The sequence below is a fragment of the Schistocerca gregaria genome, chromosome 2, assembly GCF_023897955.1.
Source record: "Schistocerca gregaria isolate iqSchGreg1 chromosome 2, iqSchGreg1.2, whole genome shotgun sequence".
In the NCBI taxonomy this organism is placed as follows: Eukaryota; Metazoa; Arthropoda; class Insecta; order Orthoptera; family Acrididae; genus Schistocerca; species Schistocerca gregaria.
The window spans coordinates 148,201,553-148,225,947 of record NC_064921.1 but is presented as its reverse complement, the minus strand read 5'-3'; the positions used below and the strand labels follow the sequence as shown (position 1 = coordinate 148,225,947).

At 40.1% G+C, this 24,395-nt stretch overlaps 1 protein-coding gene across 1 annotated transcript in view; it reads left to right on the top strand.

Annotated features, from left to right (window-relative positions):
* Nucleotides 1–24,395, top strand: part of LOC126336566 (uncharacterized) — a 283,854-nt gene that overhangs the window by 88,983 nt on the left and 170,476 nt on the right. Inside the window, exon 9 of the mRNA XM_050000416.1 lies at nt 19,254–19,418. Coding sequence (XP_049856373.1) covers nt 19,254–19,418 — 165 coding nt within the window. The remainder of the gene's footprint in view (nt 1–19,253; nt 19,419–24,395) is intronic.

The window sequence follows — 24,395 nt, the reverse complement described above, 5'->3', positions numbered from 1 at the left end:
TGATGGACAAACAGGCTCTCAATTAACAGTTGTACGTATAAAGGGGAAGTTGTTACATCTGAATGCCTTGACTTTATATGTCTCTTTAATCAGTATTTTGATATTATTACACACCCCTTTTGTTTGTAGCATCCACTATTTTTTTTCTATTCACCGATTCTTGTTACTATCACACACAAAATGATCTTGCTCGTTACTCTGAAACCACATATAACCAACTCCCAAAAAGACTTGTTTCTTCCTCCGACACTCAGCACAATTGTGTGCGAAATGTCCTTTTCTATTACATTGAAAACCCACTATATCATTTTTAAATTCAAAACTGGCATTGTTAACAGGATCAACTGCGGACCTTTGGTATAGAGACAAGTGGAGGATCTGAATCGGAGGCAGAGACAGTGCCGAAACTGTGTAGCCTGCAGTCTGTTTACTAGGCCAGACATCTGTTACACACAAGAGATGGCCACATGGATACTGGGGTTTTTGTAGAAAGGACAGGAGGGAGTTTGAGATTAGAAGGTCTCAGGGTAAAGTACAAAAATGGATTCAGTCTCACAGGGTGCAGGTCAAATGTAAGACAAGGCTAGCTGTAGAAATCTAGTTGCTGAAAATTGTTGTAGCCGTGTTGGGAAATAACTAGGGCTTAATGCTAATAGAAAGCACCAAAGCTCAAATTGTTATAGTTTTTGAAAGCTGGCTAGAGCCAAAGATGAGCTCACCTGATATTTTTACGAAGGACCTTAGTGTTCAGGAAGGATAGGTTCAATACTGTTAAAGGTAGCGTGTTTGTTGCTGTTAGTTCACTTTGTAGTGATAGTGAAATAGACAGCTCCTGTGTGTTTGTGTGGGTAGGAATTATGCTTGGCAGTCAGAATATGTTAATAATTGGTTGCTGGGGGGGGGGGGGGGGGGGGGAGGAGAACTTTAAGCTTATGAGTGGGATACCCGATTAAAATGAGATTATAGTTTGTGGCGACTTCAAACCGTCATCAATATGCTGGTGCAAATAAAATTGTGTGAAACAGTTTCTTCGAAAATTATTTTGAGCAATTAGTTCATGAGTCCACTTGAAGTGTAAATGGTTGCGATAATATACTTGACCTCCTAGCAATAAGTAATAATGACCAAATAGGGAGCATTGAGATCATTATATCAAGACTGAATACCATAACATCCAAATTCACCAAAAAAAAAAAATCAGAAAATATATTTAAAAAAAGCAGATAGTAATTCGCATGACTGTTTCCTAAGAGATAATCTCCATTTCTTCCAAACTGTGTAAGTATAGAAGAGATGTGGCTTAAATTCAAAGAAATAGTATTGAAGACAGTCGTGATTTGTACGAAATAAATTAATAAGAGTTGGAATAGGAACTGCATGGTACACAAAACAGGTCAGACCACTGTTGCAGAAGTAATGAAAAAAGCATGCCGCTTTTAAAAGAACACACAATCTCTGAATTGGACATGTGTTACAGAAGCTCAAAGTTTTGTGTGCACTTCAATGTGAGATGCTTTTAACGGTTTCCGCAATGGAACTGTCTTGAAGTACGGCAAGAAAATCCTAAGAGATTCTGGTCCTAAGTACATCAGCAGCAAGACACAATCAATTCTTTCACTGCGTGATAGCGATGGTAATGTTGCGCAGAATAGTGCCACTAAACTAGAGTTAACAAATGTGGTTTTCTGAAATTCTTTCATCGTAGAGGATGAAGTAAATATTTCAAAATTCAAATGAAGAACAGCTGTCAGCACAAGCAACTTAAAAGCAGGTTCCATCGGTGTAGTGAAACAACTCGAATCATTTAAGAAAGGCAGGCGTATTGCTCCAGATTGTGTATCAGTTAAGTTCCTTTCACAGTATGCTGATATAAAAGTGCCTTAGCCACTATATACAACTACCTTCTCGATGAAAGATACACCTAAAGACTGGAAAGTTGCACAAGTCGTATCAGTACACAAGAAAAGAAGTAGAAGTGATATGATATATTACAAAACCATATATCTAAAACTGATTTGCAGTAGGATTTTTTAATGTATACTTTGTTTGACCATAGTGAGTTACCTCGAAGAAGATGATGTATCGGCACATAATCACCACAGATTCAGAGAAATGTTTATGCGCAACACAGCTAGCTTTGTATTTGCACAAAGTAATGAATGCTGTTGAGAGGGAATCCCAAACTGATTCCATATTTTTAGATTTCCAGAACGCTGTGACACAAAGTTATTTGTAATCTTATTGCACTCCTATGGAGTATCGTCCTCAGTTATGCAACCAGATTCGTGATTTCCTCTCAGAAAGGTCACAGTCTCAGTCGACAGAAAGTCATAGAGTTAAACAGAAGTGTTATCTGGCATTTGCGAAGGTGTTGTTATAAGCAGTCTGCTGTTTGTACTCAACATAAAATATTTAGGAGACAACATGAGCAGCCCTCCTAGATTGTTTGCAGATGATGCTTTCATTTACTGTCTAGTAAAGTTATCAGTAAATGAAAACCAATTGCAAAATGATTTATACAAGATATCTGTATATGAGAAAAATTTCAATTGACTCTAATGAATACAAAATATGACGTCATCCACCTGTGTACTAAAAGGAATCCATTAAATTTTGGTTACATAATAAATCACACAAACCTAAAAACCATTCAGTTAAATTAAATACTTGTGGATTAATGTTTAGAATAACTTAAATCAAAGGGTCACATAGTTTATCAAGGGACAAAGGAATTATAGGCATTGGCTACCAGTGGGTGTTGATTTAAATCAATGGGCAAAATTGAAAATTTGTGTTGGACAAAGATTCAAATCCGGTTCTTGTGCTTGCTAGGCGATTGCTCTGACCACAATGGTCAGTGCAACTGCACGTACTACCCTAGCATGCCTCCTGCCAAACTCAAATTCTCAACTTATCCACACACTACTAATCAGTGCCCCTTGGCCAATATCATCATTACTCATGTGGCCATTATCGTAATTACTCATTGCATTTTGGTAATTCCCTTAAGAGTTCAGGCTTGGTGTGCATCCCACACTGAAGAGGTCATTGGCTGTCTGCACTTTAAAAATAAGAAACAGATGGCATTTTATTGGAAGAATGCTTCGAAGATGCATCATATTTACTAGAGACGTTCCCTACATTATGCTTGTCCATCCTCTGTTAAGAGTACTGCTGTACAATATGGGATTCTTATTTTATAGGATTATGGCTCGTGGAGATAACATCTTGAACCTACTGATAACCCGAAATTTTCGACTCTGTAAGTGCAGAAGAGGGAATCAGTGATCATCAGGCCGTTGCAGCATCCCTGAAAATGGAAGTAAATAGGAATATAAAAAAGGAAGGAAGATTTATCTGTTTAGCAAGAGTAATAATAGGCAGATTTCAGACTACCTAACAGATCAAAACAAAAATTTATGTTCCGACACTGACAATGTTGAGTGCTTATCGAAAAAGTTCAAGCCAATCGTAATATTCGTTTCAGACAGGTACGTGCCGAGTAAAACTGTGAGGGATGGGAGAAACCCACCGTGGTTCAACAACAAAGTTAGGAAACTACTGCGAGAGCAAAGAGAGGTTCACTCCAAGTTTAAACGCAACCAAAACCTCTCGGACAACAGAAGCTAAACGATGTCAAAGTTAGTGTAAGGAGGACTATGCATGGTGCATTCAGTGAATTCGAAAGTAAAATTCTATGTACCTACTTGACAGAAAATCCTAGGAAGTTCTGGTCTTAGGTTAAATCAGTAAATGAATCAAAACAGCATATCCAGACACTCTGAGATGATAATGGCATTGAAACAGAGGATGACATGCTTTTCCAAAGCTGTTTCACAGAGGAAGATCGCACTGCAGTTCCTTCTCTAAATCCTTGCACGAACGAAAAAATGGCTAACATCGAAATAAGTGTCCAAGGAATAGAAAAGCAACTGAAATCACTCAACAGAGGAAAGTCCACTGGACTTGACGGGATACCAATTTGATTCTACACAGAGTACGCGAAAGAACTTGACCTCCTCCTAATAGCCATGTACCTCAAGTCTTCAGAGGAACTGAAGGTTCCAAATGATTGGAAAAGAGCACAGGTAGTTCCAGTTTTCATGAAGGGTTGTCGAGCAGATGCGCAAAACTATAGGCCTATATCTCTGACATCGAACTGTTGTAGAATTTTAGAACATGTTTTTGCTCACATATTATGTCATTTCTGGAAACCCAGAATTTACTCTGTAGAAATCAACGTGGATTCCAGAAACAGCGATCGTGTGAAACCCAGAAAATATTAAAGACAGGCTCCCAGGTAGATGCCATTTTCCTTGTCTTCTGGAAGGCGTTTGATACAGTTCCGCACTGTCGCCTGATAAACAAAGTAAGAGCCTACGGAATATCAGACCAGCTGTGTGGCTGGATTGAATAGTTTTTAGCAAACAGAACACAGCATGTTGTTCTCAATGGAGACACATCTACAGACATTAAAGTAACCTCTGGCGTGCTGCAGGGGAGTGTTATGGGACCATTGCTTTTCACAATAGGTATAAATGACCTAGTAGATGGTGTTGGAAGTTCCATGCGGCTTTTCGCGGATGATGCTGTAATATACAGAGAAGTTGCAGCATTAGAAAATTGCAGTAAAATGCAGGAAGATCTGCAGTGGATAGGCACTTGGTGCAGGGAGTGGCAACTGACCCTTAACATAGACAAATGTAATGTATTGTGAATACATAGAAAGAAGGATCCTTTATTGTATGATTATATGATAGCGGAACAAACAGTGGCAGCAGTTACTTCTGTAAAATATCTGGGAGTATGCGTACACAACGATTTGAAGTGGAATGACCATATAAAATTAATTGTTGGTAAGGTGGGTGCAAGGTTGAGATTCGTAGATAGTCCTTAGAAAATGGAGTCCATCAACAAAGGAGGTGGCTTACAAAACACTCGTTCGACCTATACTTGAGTATTGCTCATCCGTATGAGGTCAGGTTGACAGAGGAGATGGAGAAGATCCAAAGAAAAGTGGTGCGTTTCGTCACAGGGTTATTTGGTAACCGTGATAGTGTTATGGAGATGTTTAGCAAACTGTAGTGGCACTCTCTGCAAGAGAGGCGCTCTGCATCACGATGTAGCTTGCTGTCCAGGTTTCGAGAGGGTGCGTTTTTGGATGACGTATTGAATATATTGCTTCCCCCTACTTATACCTCCTGAGGAGATTATGAATGTAAAATTAGAGAGATTAGAGTGTGCACGAAAGCTTTCCAGCAGTTGTTCTTCCTGCGAACCATACGCGACTGGAACAGAGAAGGGAGGTAGTGACAGTGGCACATAAAGTGCCCTCCGCCACACACTATTGGGTGGCTTGCAGAGTATAAATGTAGATAGATAGATAGATAGACAGACAGACGTAGGTCATTGGAAAAGTTCTAAGAAGGGCAGCTTGTTCTGTATTATCCAAAAATAGGGCAGTGAGCGTCACAGAGATGATATGTGATTTGGGGTGGCAGCCCTTAAATGAAAAGTGTCTTTCACTGCAAAGATCCTTTCAAGAGAATACAATCACCAGCTTTCTGCTCCAAATATGAAAATGTTGAGTTATTATCCACCTACATAAGAGGAATTAATCATTGCAATAAAATAAGAGAGATCTGAACTCGCAAGGATAGATTTAAGTGTCTATTTTTCCCGTGTGCTGTAAGTGTGTGGAATAGTTGTGAAATCACACTTAAGTGTGATTTGCAGAAGAATGATGTAGATGTAGAAAGAGAAAGGTGGTGGGACACTGGTCTAACACTTATGGGAACAGCAGTTCAAATCCCTGACTAGCCATCTAGATTCGGATTCTCCCTCGTTGGCCTAATAACATAAGGTAAATGCTGGGACATTTCCTTGGAAAAGGACACATCAGATTATTTTCCTAATCCTTCCCTGATAATTGCTTATATTGTAAGGCCTAGTTATGAGTGAAATGTTAAAACCAAATCTTCGCTTTTCGTGAGAGCATTGGCTTCTGGAACAGATTCAACTATTGAGTTACAGTAGGTGCCCTGCAAGTCAGTTGTAAGTATTGTAGTGGCAAGGGACTATCACTTCTAATGGGACTATACCTAACAAAACTTTGTTTTCCTCAATCCAGTGTTTGGATTAGGGACAGATTAATTCCTGATGGAAGGATTTGTGGTGTTTTGAGCTACAAAGTAATTCTACAGTGTTTTCATTTGTGAACAGTACAGTTCGATGCGAGTTGAGGAATGACTTGAGATAATCTCTCGTGCTTCTCATTTAAATTGTCACCTTATTTTTGAAAGGTTGCACTGTGTGCTTGGCTTCACCATGGGATTTGTGGTGGAATGGAGCAATGGTGGAAGATTTTGTTGTGTATTGTGGTCCCTAACCTGTGACTAATATTTGTGGTAAACTTCAAGCCAAGTCATCTTGGTGAGTGCTCAAATGATGCCTTCAGTGGTGGTGGCAGCATTTATGTTGGCAGTAACAGGAAACATGTATGTATTGTATTCACATCTACATCTAAATGATTACTCTGTTATTCACAATAAAGCACCTGGCAGATGGTTCAGTGAACCACCTTCCAGCTGTCTCTCTACCGTTCACTCTCGAACAATGCATGGGAAAACTGAGCACTTAAATTTTTCTGCGTGAGCTCCGATTTCCCTTATTTTATCATGATTATCATTTCTCCATATGTAGGTGGGTGCCAGCAGAATGTTTTCGCAATCTGAGGAGAAAACTGGTGAATGAAATTTCATGAGAAGGTCCCGTTGCAACGAAAAATGGCTTTGTTTTAATGATAGCCACTCCATTTCGTGTATCATATCTGTGGCACTATCTCCCCCATTTCGCGATACTGCAAAATGAGCTGCCCTTCTTTGAACTTTCTCAATGTCATCCATCAGTCCCACCTGATGCAGATCTCACACCATACAGCAATATTCCAGAATAGGGCCGACAAGTGTGGTCTAAGCGGTCTTTTCATTAAACCTGTGTTCTGCCGATGAATCACAGTCTCTGGTTTGCTCTACCCACAACATTGTCTATGTGTTTGTTCCAATTTATGTTATTTGTAATTGTAATTTCTGAGCCTTCATATTTGTGTGACTTATTGCAGAATTAAAATTCAGTGCATTTCTTTTAGTACCAATGTGAATAACTTCACACTTTTCTTTATTTAGGGTCAACTGCCACTTTTCGCACCATCAGATATCTTTTAGAAATCATTTTACAATTCGTTTTGGTCATCTGATGGCTTTACAAGATGGTAAATCACAGCATCGTGTGCAAACAATCTAAGAGGGATACTCAGATTGTCTCCTGTGTTGTTAATATAGATCAGGAACATTAGAGAGGCTATGACACTTCCTTGGAAAATGGGGGACATTACTTCTGTTTTACTTGATGATTTTCCGTCTTATTGCTACGAACTGTGACCTTTCTGACAGGAAATCACGAATCCACTCGCACAACTGAGGCGGTATTCCATAGGCACGCAGTTTGGTTAGAAGACGCTTGTGAGGAACGGTGTTGAAAGCCTTCTGGAAATCCACAAATATGGAATCACTTTGACACCCCCTGCTGATAGCACTCATTACTTCATGGGTAAAAAGAGCTAGGTGTTTAACAAGAATGATGTTTTCTGAATCCGTGCTGACTGCGTCAACAAATCATTTTCTTTAAGGTAATTCATAATGTTTGAACACCGTATATGTTCCAAAACCCAACTGCAATTTGACGTTGGTGATACGGGTCTGTAATTCAGTGGATTACCCCCATTTCCCTTTGTGGGTATTGTAGCGACTTGAGCAATCTTCCAGTCTTTAGGCACAGATCTTTCTGTGAGCGAGCAGTTGTAAATAATTGCTAAGTATGGAGTTATTGTATCAACATGCTCTGAAAGGAACCTGACTGGTATACAATCTGTACCAGAGACCTTGCCTTTATTAAGTGATTTAAGCTGCTTTGCTACTCCGAGGATATCTACTTCTAAGTTTCTCATCTTAGCAGTTGTTCTCGATTGGAATTCAGGATTATTTATTTCATCTTCCTTGGTGAAGGATTTTCAGAAAACCGTGTTTAATAACTCTGCTTTAGTGGCACTGTCATCAGTGACTTCACCATTGTTATTGCGCAGCGAAGGTATTGATTGCATCTTGCCACTGGTGTGCTTTATGTATGACCAGAATCTCTTTGGGTTTTCTCCCAGATTCCGAGACAGAGTTTTGTTGTGGAAATTATAATAAGCATCTCACATTGAAGTATGTGCTATGTATCAAACTTCTGCAAAACTTTGGCAGTCTTTTGGATTTTGCATTCTTTTAAATTTGGCTTTTTTTTTTTTTTTTTTTTTTTTTTTTTTTTTTTTTTTTTTTTTTTTTTTTGGAATATCTCTTTCAATTGCTGTCGTCACTCTCTCCCTTAAATGATTCCACATCTTTTCTGTGCTTACATAATCAGATTGGTAGAAGTGGAGACTGCCTCTTAAAAAGGCATTAAGAGCATTTTATCAGATTTTTTATTAAGATGTACTTTGCGTTTCTTTTTTATGGTTTTGTGTGTGTGTGTGTGTGTGTGTGTGTGTGTGTGTTTGTGTGTGTGTGTGTGCGCGCGCTACAGTATTCAGCCTAGCAACTGCCTTGTGGTCGCTAATCCCTGTGTCCGTGATGATACTCCTTATTTGTCTCTTAGCAAAGAGGTCAAGTGTGCTTTCACAACCATTCGCATTTAGAGTGGGCTCATGAACAAATCGTTCAAAATTATTTTCTGAGGAAGCATACAGTACGATTTTGGATGATGTTTTATGCCTGCCGCTGGCTTTAAACATATAATTTTTCCAGCATATCGAGGGTAGATTGAAGTCAGCCCTGACTATAATTGTATGAGTGAGGTACCTATTTGAAATGAGACTCAATTTTTCTTTGAACTGTTGGACAACTAAATGTTAGCTGTTCACTTGTTCACACCAAACTTTCCATGAAGTCTGCCATGGTTCTCATAAGAAAATCACCTGACTGTTGAGGAATTAATGGCGTCCCACTTGTAAAGGACATTATAGTGCCCACATCAACTAGAGATAATCTCTCTTCCCATCACAGAGTGCAATATGGGATACACACAGTCTCTCAATATCAAGTGCGCAACTCCACACATTGCTGGGTGTTTAGTCCATATCTCCATTAAAGTTGTTGACACTCATTCCGATTTCCACACCCACTTCAGTGCTTCAGTCCCAGTAGTCCGCATTGTAGGCCAGAATCCGTTTGCTTGATTAAGATCTCATGTTTATTATTAAGGCCTTTTGGCAACAGCAGATTTTATTATACTTTTGTACTTGATGTACCTCTGATTTTTTGTACAGCACTGATAAGCCGTTGGAACAGTCTATCCTATGTAGCTACTACCACATTCACATAGAATATTGTAAGCTCGTGGAAGTATGAAGCAATCACTACCTTTTATAGAGCACATCATCTCACTGAGTTTGTAGGCAGCCAGTTTTACCCGATGGTGCTCCACACAACAGAAGAAACATTGTGTTCTGATCTGTTGTTGATTGACTGGTTTTGCATTTGTATTTTCCAAAGAGAACTGACTTGATTTCATTTTTTGACAGTTATTTTGTTTGGACGCACAGGTTACATGAACTACTTAGACACTGAGATGGTTCTTGTCTGTTTACCAGAACAACACAACACTATTTTGGACAGAATGATAAACTGTGCCCACAGATGTCAATCAGTGTGTGGTCAAAAATTTTGAAGAATGTGCTATAAACACTGCTTCTTTTCATTCATCCCATAATTATCATTGACGAGACCATTTTCATTTCGCCTCATGACAAGAAAAACATTACAGCTATTCTATGATCGTGTAAAGAGTGCGCACCAAACAAAGATTTCTGTGGAAATGGAGAAAGAAGGAAAGCTGCTCTTCCTAGATGCTCAACTTTATTGGAAATGAGGTGTCATGTAAAGGACATTTTGTAAATGCCATAAGCTGCGTTTAAAATGTTTAGTAGCCAAGCTGGTATTTGGGTGTTGAACCAGTTGTTGGTGGATCTGATACAGAGGACAACAAACAATTGTATGCATATTGATATCTACAACATAACAATTCTATACATAACAGTGAGAACATATGTTTACTTGCATAGTATGTATCTGTATTGATGATGTGTGTTAATTATAAATTATTTGTGATATTGAAATCCGTGTTCAACTAAAAAGCATAAAACCATGTGGATATTTAGAATTTTATTATAACTGTGTCTGTCTCACAGTATGTACATAGTCTGTGGTGTGTTTTAGGCATTTCAAATCTTAAACAGTGACTTTTCTTGGTCACACCGGATACAACTGTCATGTAATATAAACACAGAATTGCCAGAGAAGCCAAACAGTCTGTATTACATGTCTCTTATTATTTTGGGATCGTATTTGTTCATGTCTTTGACATGTGCGCGCGCGCACACACACACACACACACACACACACACACACACACACACACACACACACACACACACACACACACACACACACGTGAAAATACTATAATTCGATAATTGGTATCTAATGGTAGAATTGGGAACAAGATGAGACATGGGAGTTATGTGTACAGTCATTGATATGCACAATCATTGACATTGCTGGTGTGCTTGTAGCTGTAAGCATAAGAATTGAGTAACTGGAGAAAGAGGTTGGAATGGAAGATGTAGGGTGTGTTCGTTTATTTAAAAACATATGCTGAAGACTGCAGTGTTCATCAGAGGCATAGATCACAAGGTATTTCAGTTTCAGTGAAGCACTGAAATCAGAATTCAGCTAGAGTGCAGAGGGAGGAGGCGACCATGTTGTATTGGTGAGGTGGACGAATGCCCAGGAATGCCAAACCACCATGGCGAGCTTCAGAGTGTGTCGATAATTTTCGCAGGGCTGATGTAAGAACAGAAATGATGCAAACTGAAAGTTAGATGCAGTATTACAGGGCAGGCACCCCTTACCAACAAGCAGGTGAAAGAGTCCAAGGAATGGATGACATAGGAAAGAAAAATAGTTCACCAGAATTTTTTTTTTTTAGGAATAAGAATTAAAATAGAATTATTTCAGAGGGTTTTCTTGAAGAGTTTTCACTCGAGGCATCAATGTAGGACACTACAGTTTGGCTAGAAAAGGAATTGGTTAGGTGGCTTGCCTGATATTGCAGCAGTAAGATTGTTGATTGAGCAGACTGTGTTGGGACTTGACTGAGGTTTGGCCTATGTCAGATGGCAGTCCACCTTATTTAAATCATAACATTTGTATTTGTTCATTTGATTTTTTTAAAGTCTGAATACCTAAAATTTCCTAGGCTTTTATTTGATATTTCAAAGTATATATTTGTTGGTGACACTATCTACAGACTTAGACAGAGATAAAATAATAGTTACGGTGTGTCATATGTCATCATTCAGTAGAAGGTTAACAAGTTGGATGAAGCTAATTGTCCAGTTGTATATTGGCTCAGTGTTCCTTTCGATTGCCATTGATGGCTGTCTAGTCACAACTGCAGGGTTAGCATATTTCGTCTTGAAGAATTCGTATGACTTGCTGCTAACTGATTCCAAAGCTATCCTGGCGATTCGTGTCTAAGTCCCACTTGGCAGAGCAACAATATGATTATAATATTATGTTCGAATAGCTAATTCATTAATAATGAATTTTCTTGCTGATTGGAATAGTTTGTCTCACAGGCTCCCTGAATTCTGATGAGTGCTATTGTCAACTTTGCATAAGTGCTGTAACACATGCATACCAACTTAACTGGAAGACTGAGAACCTGAATGATATATTTGATTTTATCAGTTTAGTTTGTGCTTTGTGTAATGGTGTACTGACCCATTCCTGCACGATTTTGTGTTTGTGTGAGGTTGAATTAGGTGCACGTATGGAAATACAGCATAAGAACAGTTGCATCACAGCTCAGGACAGGTATGTTTGACAGGTTGAGAATGTGCAGCTGGACTTCAAGATGCAGCATCTTAAGGTAAGTTTTTGTTGTAACTGAGTCGTGCAACTCTTGTTAGACCAACACTTACTGTTCTAGGTAAGTTATTCAATTTTATTTTGCAAATGTTTCTGGCTGGTTCTTTCTCTTGGAGTGGAAACCAATGTATGTATACTACTAGAACAATTGATCTGTGGAATTACATATAGTATGTTTTTATTCTAAATATCATAAAGCTGCTGAATAATATTAATTGAATAACTGAGGGGAGGTCAACCGTGTTTCAAACATATGGAGTAAGATGGCTATAATATAAAATCTAACTTGTGCCATAAAATTAGGCTGTCAGTTAAGACTTGGATCTACTGATGATCCAACATATCATATCACATTAGTCAATTTTATTTGCTGAAGATGGAGGGGACTCTGAACTGAACTTATTGGGTTAGAACACTGTTAAAATTCTGTATAGACATCTTATTCCATAACTCTCCTTTTCATTAAAAATGTAGTCAGTGTTTTAATTGAATCCAGAGTTCACTCTGTCTCCTGTACATAAAATTGACTAACTTGACATGTTGGATCACTATTAATCCAAGTCCAAATTGATAAACTCATTATTTGGTAGATACACATTTTGCATTAGGGACATGTTATCAGTATGTTTTTAGTGACTGTTAATATAAGTTTTTATCTATTTATAAATATTTTAAGCTTTTATACTTTATATATTCTACCCTTGCATACTAATAGTCCAAGCATGGTGCCGTGCAGGGTAACTGCGCGGTCTGAGGTGCCTTGCCCGCCGCCCCCCCCTCCCCCCCCTCCCCCTCCCCCCCCTCCCCCCTCCCTCTCCCCCCCTCCCCCGCCCCGTCAGAGGTTTGAGTCCTCCCTCGGGCATGGGTGTCTGTGTTGTCCTTAGTATAAGTTAGTTTAAGTAGTGTGTAATCCTAGGGACCGACAACCTCAGCAGTTTGGTCCCATAGGGGCTTACCACCACCGTGGTATTTTCACATATTTAAATGTGTGTCACTGATGTATATGATCTCAGGAATAACAAGAGACGTAATATGGACGGTTTGGCATATTTGTCAGTCTCGTGTTGGTATTATGGCACTAATGTCCAATGTGACCAAGAAATGCCACTGTTTGAATTGACAGCAGTAGCATACTTGACGACCTGTATACTGTGACGTAGGACAAATTTCATATCCTATTGTGTTAACATAGACAATGTTATGTAAAGGATAGGTTGCTACTCACCATATAACGGAGAGGTTGAGTCACAAACGGGTACAACAAACAGACTGCCAAACGTGTCAGCTTTTGCCAAAAGGCCTTATTTGGAATGAGACGTGAATATGACTTCATATGCACAATAAAAATACAATACCTGGATTATTACGCAAGTCGTTGCAAAATTCATCCTAAAGTTCATGACAAAAATATGACGTGTCTTAAAATCTGGGCCCTAATCATGAGAAAGATCACTGAAATTAAAATGTGTTAACAATTGTGTATGGGCTAACCATCCGGCTATGCACAAAAGTGGGCACTTGATACTGAAAGACATTAATATGTCCTGTATTACACGTCATGAAGTGAGAAGGAAATTCTGTTACTCTTCTAAAGTCAATTGTTTCTCCGATGTGGAGAATGATGAATATAGTGGAAAGTACCAGTAACATTTAATACAACAAATGCTTCAGGAAAGACAACATGGTTATATGAACTTGTTAGTCACTGTTAGGTAATTGTACAGTGAAAAGTGCTGGGAAAACCAGTGTACTTGCTCCCATGGGAGCGAATGAGTTTGCCATGTGTGAAATTGCTGACCATACTTCATTTCATGTCCAATAGATGAACTCCTCGGTGCTTAGTTTTACATGTTCAAGTTGACACCATCAGAGTTAATTTTCAATTGAATCACATTTATTCTCGCAGCACAAATAAATGATGATTAGCTTGCAGACAAGTAGTTAAATTAACACAAAATACGTCATCAGTCTACAAAGACTTTGATTTGAGGGTTTTTCATTAAGAGTGATACTATTAAAAATTAAAAAAAAAAAGCGTGTGTGCATAACTCTGTGAACATGGCTATCATCGTGGGAGATAAGTGTCCACTGTATGTTCATCATGAAAATGTTGAGGAGAGAGCAACACCTAGTCATTCAGGTTGTTGGCATAATCTTCCTGGTTCATGATCACTGTAACCTGAATGAATGGGACCAAGTCATGGCATAAAATACAACCCGAAAACATTGCAGAACAACCTCCAGCCGGAACTGCACCCTCCGCATACTGCAGATTACAAATCTTACTGGGGTGTTGGTGTACGCAGTGCCTTGCATCATTTGTAAAGAACCAAAATTGTGACACACCTCCAGTCTGCTGCTGTCCTGTTTGTATTTGGCTTGCTGGTGTACAAATTTATATACTGCTGAGAACAATAACCTTCGTTGAGGTACTAGATTCCAAATGTCCATGCATGAAGTTCCCATCACAATGTTTGTTCGGAAACTGTTTGAGATGGAGTTGCATTCACCGACAGCTACAATTTTTAGCAGATACGAAACTGATTGTAATTATGAAGTTGACACTTACCTCTGAGCCCAGTATCATTTATGACCAATGCTATTATCCCATGTTAAGCCGTGACTTGTATGCCATTCTTTGTAGACATGGTGGACTGATGACCACAGTAGTTAAGTCCCATAGTGCTCAGAGCCATTTGAACCATTTGTAGACATGGTGGATATATGTGGCAAATTCATTCATGGTGTGGTGATGTGCTCGTCCAAACACCATAGTTCGTTTCTGCCATTCAGTCACTTCTGTCACCACATCTTAATATGGGTTAAATAAGTCTAGATCACAATGATGTTTTATTAATTTATGATGTAATGTTGTAAAAAGAAGAATGGTGGAGTTACAGAAAGTTTGACGAGAATGGCGTCAGGCCAAAGTATAATTAAGTAAAGGTACAGCATCTACCCATCCGGCTCCTGCTAGTGGCTCCCAGCAGCAAACTTTCTGTAATTCAGCTATTCGTGTTCTTATGGCGTTCATTTTCTGAAGATGACTCCTACATGAAGTAGATACCAGCCAGTAATAAAATATTATTGTGATCTAGACTTTTATTTTAACCCAATTGTATCACTAGATTGCTGTTACTCCTCTGGACTGTGATGTATAAATTTAAGGACATTTTACTATGCTGATACTATACAACCGACTGGCACATACCCCTGCCATGATCCACGTCATCAGTGGAAGGTCCCATGATGACATGTTACAGTTCTGCAGCAATTTGAAGTAACTAGTATGCAAAGGAAAACACTCTTTACGTAGTGTAAAAATAGGATTTCCAAATGAAGTAGATCAATGCTAAGACAAACAATTATTAGCAGTGTCATATTTTGAAGTTCATGTGGTTTTCTTGCAGCTTAACAAGGAATTTTGATACTTTATATGTACACTATGTGATCAAAGGTATCTGGACACCAGGCTGAAAATGACTTAAAATTTTGTTGCACAGGCTAGTGTCCATTGCCATTTTGATCTGTTAAATACACACATTTAGGGAAAAAAAAGTTCCTCAAAAGTGACTTATAATTTAATAGCAAGTCTGTGGAATGTCGTAGGGATTCGTGATTTACTGTCAGAAACGTCACACTTTATAATAACTGATGGAAAGTCATAGAGTGAATTGTTGCTGTTGTGGTTTTCAGTCCTGAGACTGGTTGGATGCAGCTCTCCATGCTACTCTATCCTGTGCAGAAACAGTAGTTATATATGGTATTTGCCAAGGAAGTGCTATACATCCTCTTTTGTTCCTGGTCTACATAAACGATTTAGGAGACAACCTGAGCAGTCCTAGATTGTTTGCAGATGATGCTGTTATTTACTGTCATATGATGTCATCAGATGAGCGGAATGAATTGCAAAGTGATTTAGACAAGATATCTGTATGCTACAAAAAGTGGCAATTTACTCTAAATCAAGAAAAGTGTAAAGTTGTATTAAAAACAAAGATTCCAAGACTTACCAAGCGGGAAAGCGCCGGCAGACAGGCACATGAACAAAACACACAAACACACACACAGAATTACTAGCTTTAGCAACCGATGGTTGCTTCTTCAGGAAGGAGAGGGAAAGACGAAAGGATGTGGGTTTTAAGGGAGAGGGTAAGGAGTCATTCCAATCCCGGGAGCGGAAAGACTTCCCTTAGGGGGAAAAAAGGACAGGTGTACATACACACACACACACACACACACACACACACACACACACACACACACACACACACACACACACACCCGCACATACGCAGACACAAGCAGACATATTTAAAGGCAAAGAGTAAGGGCAGAGATGTCAGTCGAGGCGGAAGTACAGAGGCAAAGAAGTAGTTGAAAGACAGGTGAGGTATGAGCGGCGGCAACTTGAAATTAGCGGAGGTTGAGGCCTGGCGGATATCGAGAAGAGAGGATATACTGAAGGGCGAGTTCCCATCTCCGGAGTTCGGATAGGTTGGTGTTGGTAGGAAGTATGCAGATAACTCGGACGGTGTAACACTGTGCCAAGATGTGCTTGCCGTGCATCAAGGCATGTTTAGCCACAGGGTGATCCTCATTACCAACAAACACTGTCTGCCTGTGTCCATTCATGCGAATGGACAGTTTGTTGCTGGTCATTCCCACATAGAAAGCGTCACAGTGCAGGCAGGTCAGTTGGTAAATCACGTGGGTGCTTCCACACGTGGCTCTCCCTTTGATCGTGTACACCTTCCGGGTTACAGGACTGGAGTAGGTGGTGGTGGGAGGGTGCATAGGACAGGTTTTACACCGGGGGCGGTTGCAAGGGTAGGAGCCAGAGGGTAGGGAAGGTGGTTTGAGGATTTCATAGGGATGAACCAAGAGGTTACGAAGGTTAGGTGGACGGCGGAAAGACACTCTTGGTGGAGTGGGGAGGATTTCATGAAGGATGGATCTCATTTCGGGGCAGGATTTTAGGAAGTCGTATCCCTGCTGGAGAGCCACATTCAAGGTCTGATCCAGTCCCGGGAAGTATTCTGTCACAAGTGGGGCACTTTTGGGGTTCTTCTGTGAGAGGTTCTGGGTTTGAGGGGATGAGGAAGTGGCTCTGGTTATCTGCTTCTGTACCAGGTTGGGAGGGTAGTTGCGGGATGCGAAAGCTGTTTTCAGGTTGTGGTGTAATGGTCGAGGGATTCAGGACTGGAGCAGATTCGTTTGCCACGAAGGCCTAGGCTGTAGGGAAGGGACCGTTTGATATGGAATGGGTGGCAGCTGTCATAATGGAGGTACTGTTGCTTGTTGGTGGGTTTGATGTGGACGGATGTGTGCAGCTGGCCATTGGACAGATGGAGGTCAACGTCTAGGAAAGTGGAATGGGATTTGGAGTAGGACCAGGTGAATCTGATGGAACCAAAGGAGTTGAGGTTGGAGAGGAAATTCTGGAGTTGTTCTTCACTGTGAGTCCAGATCATGAAGATGTCATCAATAAATCTGTACCAAACTTTGGGTTGGCAGGCTTGGGTAACCAAGAAGGCTTCCTCTATGCGACCCATAAATAGGTTGGCATACGAGGGGGCCATCCTGGTACCCATGGCTGTTCCCTTTAATTGTTGGTATGTCTGGCCTTCAAAAGTGAAGAAGTTGTGGGTCAGGATGAAGCTGGCTAAGGTGACGAGGAAAGAGGTTTTAGGTAGGGTGGCAGATGATCGGCGTGAAAGGAAGTGCTCCATTGCAGCGAGGCCCTGGACGTGCGGGATATTTGTGTATAGGGAAGTGGCATCAATGGTTACAAGGATGGTTTCCAGGGGTAACAGACTGGGTACGGATTCCAGGCGTTCGAGAAAGTGGTTGGTGTCTTTGATGAAGGATGGGACACTGCATGTAATGGGTTGAAGGTGTTGATCTACGTAGGCAGAGGTACGTTCTGTGGGGGCTTGGTAACCAGCTACAATGGGGCGGCCAGGATGTTTGGGTTTGTGAATTTTAGGAAGTAGGTAGAAGGTAGGAGTGCGAGGTGTCGGTGGGGTGAGGAGTTTGATGGAGTCAGGTGAAAGGTTTTGTAGGGGGCCTAAGGTTCTGAGGATTCCTTGAAGCTCCGCCTGGACATCAGGAATGGGATTACCTTGGCAAACTTTGTATGTGGTGTTGTCTGAAAGCTGACGCAGTCCCTCAGCCACATACTCCTGACAATCAAGTACCACGGCCGTGGAACCCTTGTCTGCCGGAAGAATGACGATGGATCGGTCAGCCTTCAGATCACGGATAGCTTGGGCTTCAGCAGTGGTGATGTTGGGAGTAGGATTAAGGTTTTTTTAAGAAGGTTTGAGAGGCAAGGCTGGAAGTTAGAAATTCCTGGAAGGTTTGGGGAGGGTGATTTGAGGAAGAGGAGGTATGTCCCGCTGTGATGGAGGACGGAACTGTTGCAGGCAGGGTTCAATTTGGATAGTGACTTGGGGAGTTGGATCATTAGGAGTGGGATCAAGATTGTTTTTCTTCGTGGCAAAGTGATATTTCCAGCAGAGACTACGAGTGTAGGACAGTAAATCTTTGACGAGGGCTGTTTGGTTGAATCTGGGAGTGGGGCTGAAGGTGAGGCCTTTGGATAGGACAGAGGTTTCGGATTGGGAGAGGGGTTTGGAGGAAAGGTTAACTACTGAATTGGGGTGTTGTGGTTCCAGATTGTGTTGACTAGAATTTTGAGGTTTTGGAGGGAGTGGAGCTGGAAGTGGGAGATTGAGTAGATGGGAGAGACTGGGTCTGTGTGCAATGAGAGGAGGTTGAGGTTTGTTGGAAAGGTTGTGGAGGGTGAGTGAGTTGCCTTTCCGGAGGTGGGAAACCAGGAGATTGGATAGTTTAATGAGGTGGAGGGTGGCATGTTGTTCTAATTTGCGGTTGGCCTGTAGGAGGATGCTATGTACAGCCGGTGTGGATGTGGGAGAGGAAAGATTGAGGACTTTGATTTGGGATAGGAGTTGATGCATGCTGTTTAAGAGTGGAACGGTAGAGCAGTAGCTTAAAGGTGTTTGATAAACCCTCCACCAGAATAATCTTCTAGATGTAGATATAGATTGTTCATCATAGTTATTGCAATAAATATTGCTTGAAGCTTGATTAAATGTTCAGGAATCACTTTTTTATGCTCTTGGATAAAAATGATGCATTCAACTGTTAGCAAATGGATGAATGAAATTGCACATTTAAATGGTAATGTTTTTGTTTCAGACTTTAACATCAGATGTCGAATTACTTCTTTCGGAAGTTAACAGTGTGCTTCTGCGTCTTGATACTTACGAAATTTTGAACCAGTGTAGTGGAACCGAAGTTGATGATTGGATAGTTTTTAGCAAAGCAGACCTTTTTGAAAAATGCACTTCTTATTTAAGTCAGGTAAGTTAATTAGCGATATAGGCTGAACTTTTACCTTTCTCTGAACCGTTTTCCACCAGTGCAATAAGGCTGATAAATACTGAGAAAATTAGGAGATAAGAGAGAGAGAGACATTGTCAGCTTGGAGCCGATTCACAGGCTATGAGGTATGCCTCGATAGCTTAGTTTATAAGAACATTTTCTGCAGACGACAATGATGCGGCTTCTAATGGTGATCTAGACTGCAGCTTTACTCTGGCTGGAAGTTTCGGTATAGCTGATGGTGTGAATATGTTAGAAAGCTCAAACAACTTCTTGTACATCACTTTAGCACAGTTGTAGTTGTTGTTGTTGTTGTTGTTGTTGTTGTTGTTGTTGTTGTTGTTTTCAGTCCTGAGACTGATTTGATGCAGCTCTCCATGCTACTCTATCCTGGGCAAGCTTCATCATCTCCCAGTACCTACTGCAACATACATCCTTCTGAATCTGCTTAACGTATTCATCTCTTGGTCTCCCTCTACGATTTTTACCCTCTATGCTGCCCTCCAATACTAGATTGGTGATCCCTTGATGCCTCAGAACATGTCCTACCAACCGATCCCTTCTTCTGGTCAAGTTGTGCCACAAACTTCTCTTCTCTCCAATTCTATTCAATACTTCCTCATTAGTTATGTGATCTACCCATCTTATCTTCAGCATTCTCCTGTAGCACCACATTTCGAAAGCTTCTATTCTCCTCTTGTCTAAACTATTTATCGTCCATGTTTCACTTTCAGACATGGCTACACTCCATACAAATACTTTCAGAAATGACTTCCTGACACTTATATCTATACTCGATGTTAACAAATTTCTTCTTCAGAAACACTTTCCTTGCCATTGCCAGTCTACATTTTATATCCTCTCTACTTCGACCATCATCAGCTATTTTGCTCCCCAAATAGCAAAACTCCTTTACTACTTTAAGTGTCTCATTTCCTAATCTAATTCCCTCAGCATCACCCGACTTAATTCGACTACATTCCATTACCCTCGTTTTGCTTCTGTTGATGTTCATCTTATATCCTCCTTTCAAGACACTGTCCATTCTGTTCAACTGCTCTTCCAAGTCCTTTGCTGTCTCTGACAGAATTACAATGTCATCAGTGAACCTCAATATTTTTTATTTCTTCTCCATGGATTTTAATACCTACTCCGAATTTTTCTTTTGTTTCCTTTACTGCTTGCTCAATATACAGATTGAATAACATCGGGGAGAGACTACAACCCTGTCTTACTCCCTTCCCAACCACTGCTTCCCTTTCATGTCCCTCGACTCTTATAACTGCCATCTGGTTTCTGTACAAATTGTAAATAGCCTCTCGCTCCCTGTATTTTACCCCTGCCACCTTTAGAATTTGAAACAGAGTATTCCAGTCAACATTGTCAAAAGCTTTCTCTAAGTCTACAAATGCTAGAAACGTAGGTTTGCCTTTCCTTAATCTTTCTTTTAAGGTAAGTCAAAAGGTTAGTATTGCCTCATGTGTTCCAGTGTTTCTACGGAATCCAAACTGATCTTCCCGAAGGTCGGCTTCTACTAGTTTTTCCATTCGTCTGTAAAGAATTCGTGTTAGTATTTTGCAGCTATGGCTTATTAAACTGATTGTTCAGTAATTTTCACATCTGTCAACACCTGCAGTTATTAGCACTTTTTGCTATTTGTTAAATTTTCGTTTCGTTAACTTTTTGATCTACCAAATGTGTTGTCAGAAGGAATAATAGTTTCCATATTTTGGTGTTGGAAAGGAAAACTAGTCTTAGTTACTCACAGGGGTGGTGGTGCGAGACCACACATATAAAAAAAGGTTTTAGGTATGCAAGAGTTTGGAGCCTGTGGCTCCTTCTTCCGACAGAAGGGTGGAAGGGTAAGGAAGAGGGATGAAGGAAAATGGCTGGAGAGGCTTATGAAAAGGGGTAGAGTTTGGAAAAGTCACCCAGAACTGTGGGTCAGGGGAGACTTACCGGACAGAATGAGAAGGAAAGACTTTATATTGACAGAAATTGATTATTTTAGCTGATATGAAATGCTTGGCAAACTAACTCAATGACTAATATTGGTTTTAGTGCAACGCAAGAGCTTGAATTTCCAAAAAAAACTTTTAGTATCGCCGGCTAATAACTACTCATTTTTTATGTAAAGCATCAGTTATGTAGTTCCTCAATTAACATTCAATGGGATTAATTGTGTAAGGTTACGGATATAGTTACTCCTCGACTATCGATAACTGTACCTTACACATAGTAGCCTAGTGTAACAGTACTGCCACCAGGGGAAACCCCCAGTGGTCGAGAAATTCAGTTTGGCGTGGTGTGTGGCGTGATTGGACAATACGTGGCCGGCCGCCGTGAGAAGTTTGCTAAATCGGTTAAATGTTGCCAAGTTCGTGCATGGGATTGTGACTGCATCAATATTAGAAGCGAGTTGTCAGCAAAGATTGGTAGAAGCAGTTGTTATCTCAGGAAAGTAATAACAAGCCAAAATAAGAGTGAATGTCGGCACATGTGCATAGAAATTGTTAGGAACGTTTACTATGGTTTATACTAGAGACAACAAACCTTTTAGTTCTAAGAAGTCAACATCTCCTTTAGAATCCTTTTCATATCTATTAGAGCTAACTGAGTGTGAAGATTTTTAATGGCAGATGTGGTGATTTTGATAGGGCACGCACTGGTAGGTACAGAGTCCCATATTTAGTCTTGAGGTGCATATTCCTTGTGCATAAGAAGCCCATTGTAAGCTGTGCAGCTAAACATTAGTGTGACCACTGTGCTTATATCAACACAGCTGGTTTTAGAGAGAAACTTGGCTTTGATAGATATGGATAAACGAGTTGGCATTTTACAGTTAGTGATGCGTGAAAGGACTTTTTGAATGCGTAATTATCTTCGAAGGAAAGAACGGATATGAATTGCTTGTGCAAACAGAATGAATCTACTGAATGGCAGAAGAAATGCCAAACAACTGGGATACAGTAAGCGGATGCCCCTGAGGAACAAGAGCAGTCACAGCAAGTAACTGCTGGCAGCCAGAGAATAAAAGGTAAATGTTTCAAATACCTAGGCCACTAACAGTCTTTGAAAGGTTGGAACTGAGCACAATGCAATATGCTTGCCAATAGGGGTGGAGTGAGAAGGTATGTCAAGAAAAGTGCTAGTGATAAAGATAATATTTTCAGTATTATCGGAAAGTGTCTCTTTCTTTGTTTAATGTTTATGAAATGAATATTGGGTAAAATGCAACTTTGCACCCATGTAGACAAAGCTAAAAAGAGAAAACAAGGTGAGAAGAGTGGATTTTATGAATTAGGAAGTATTTCAAATCAATCATTAACAGAAAGCCAAATTCAGGAGGATAATACATTATTGGGAGTAGTGGAAAGTCCCTTAGGAAATTCTATGAAAATAATGGTAGCAAACAGCTGAAATGGACAATTTAGGAAACATGGGAGTGTGGCAGATAAAAAGTGTAAAAAGTCAGAACACATCATTAACGGAAAAGTGGTAGAGAAAGAAATGGTAAATAAAAAGGGAGAAGGGTCTAGTATAATGACAGAAACATCAATAAGAAGAGAAGATCAGGAAACAAGCATGGATTTCATGTACGAAAATTTTAAAGAACTGCTGTCGTCAGTTGCATTGAAGGAAGATAAAAAAACTAGAGTAAAATTGAAAATGCATGGACAAACAATTAACAGCTTAGTAATAAATGTAAAAAGAACATGTGTGAAAAAATAGAGAAGGTAAAAGAAGAACAGTCAGCAGTGAATAAGGGATTAATGCGGAAGGTTAATTTGCAAAAGGCTGAAATCGGTGACACTCACGAAAAGGAAACTATTAAAGAACAGTGCGGTAGTGGTTTCAGTTCTCACAAACGGTGCCACACAGTGCCTAGAGAAGATAGCCAAAAGGGTTCCCGAAGTTTAGAAAAGGCAGAAAGAGTAAGCCAAGCTGTACAAGGGCACAACAAACTGTAGAGCAGCTGGTCAATCTGGCAGTGAAAAGTAAACTTAAGTAGTAATTGAGAACACTTACTGGACAAACAAGTATAATAAGTAAAGATGATCTGCAGGTTTTCATTAACAGTTGTAAATTCAGCAGATTTCATCCACCAGGAAAACTGCACCATGTAACTTTCATTAGAAATTTTTGCATGTTGCAAGTTTTGCAAGTTGGAGCAGTAAAACGAAAATTATGTAGTAATGAATCAGATGGAAAACAAAGCCTATAATTGGGGTACGAGGCTAGGAAAGGAACTAATGTCATACTGGGAATTTGAGAAAATATTTCTGGATTAATATTGGTCGCAAATCAAACAGGGTGATGTCTCTTTGAAGCTGACCGTATAACAGGAGATTAGTTGGGGTATATGCCGAATTTTTGGAAAAGGAACTTGAAAGGAGCCAATACTTAAGTACTCCATATAATGAAAGATCAGTTGTAAGGCAGGTGGTGCAAAGATTACTGAGAAATGTGTGAGCCACTTAGTAGAAACCATAATTGAGTCTGTCGATCAAGCAGGGACGATATTCATGCCCGACTGGAGAGAACAGAAAGACAAGGGGAAGCTTTTAAGAGAGAATTTCAACAACAGCAAGTGACAGGATGACATGAAATGGAATGAAGAAATGAAGTTTGGAGGCTACACAGCAAAAGACAAGGTGGCTACCAATACAGAAGCTATGGAGAATGGATATACATGGGAATAAATGCCATACTTGGGAGAGAGTGAGTGGAGTAGAACCTTTTACAGGTAATCGGATGGAAAATGGGCCGTAGCTGCAAGTGTGACCCGACCTGAAATGGGAGCAGCTGGGCCGCAACATTACAGTCTGAATTAGACTGGCAAAGTTTTCTTAATAACAAAAGACTGATTAAGAGATGACCAAGTGATTTGATGAAAGAAGAGGTAATTGGAAATAATGGTACCGGTTATAAAAACAGATGCCTATGTAAGAAAAA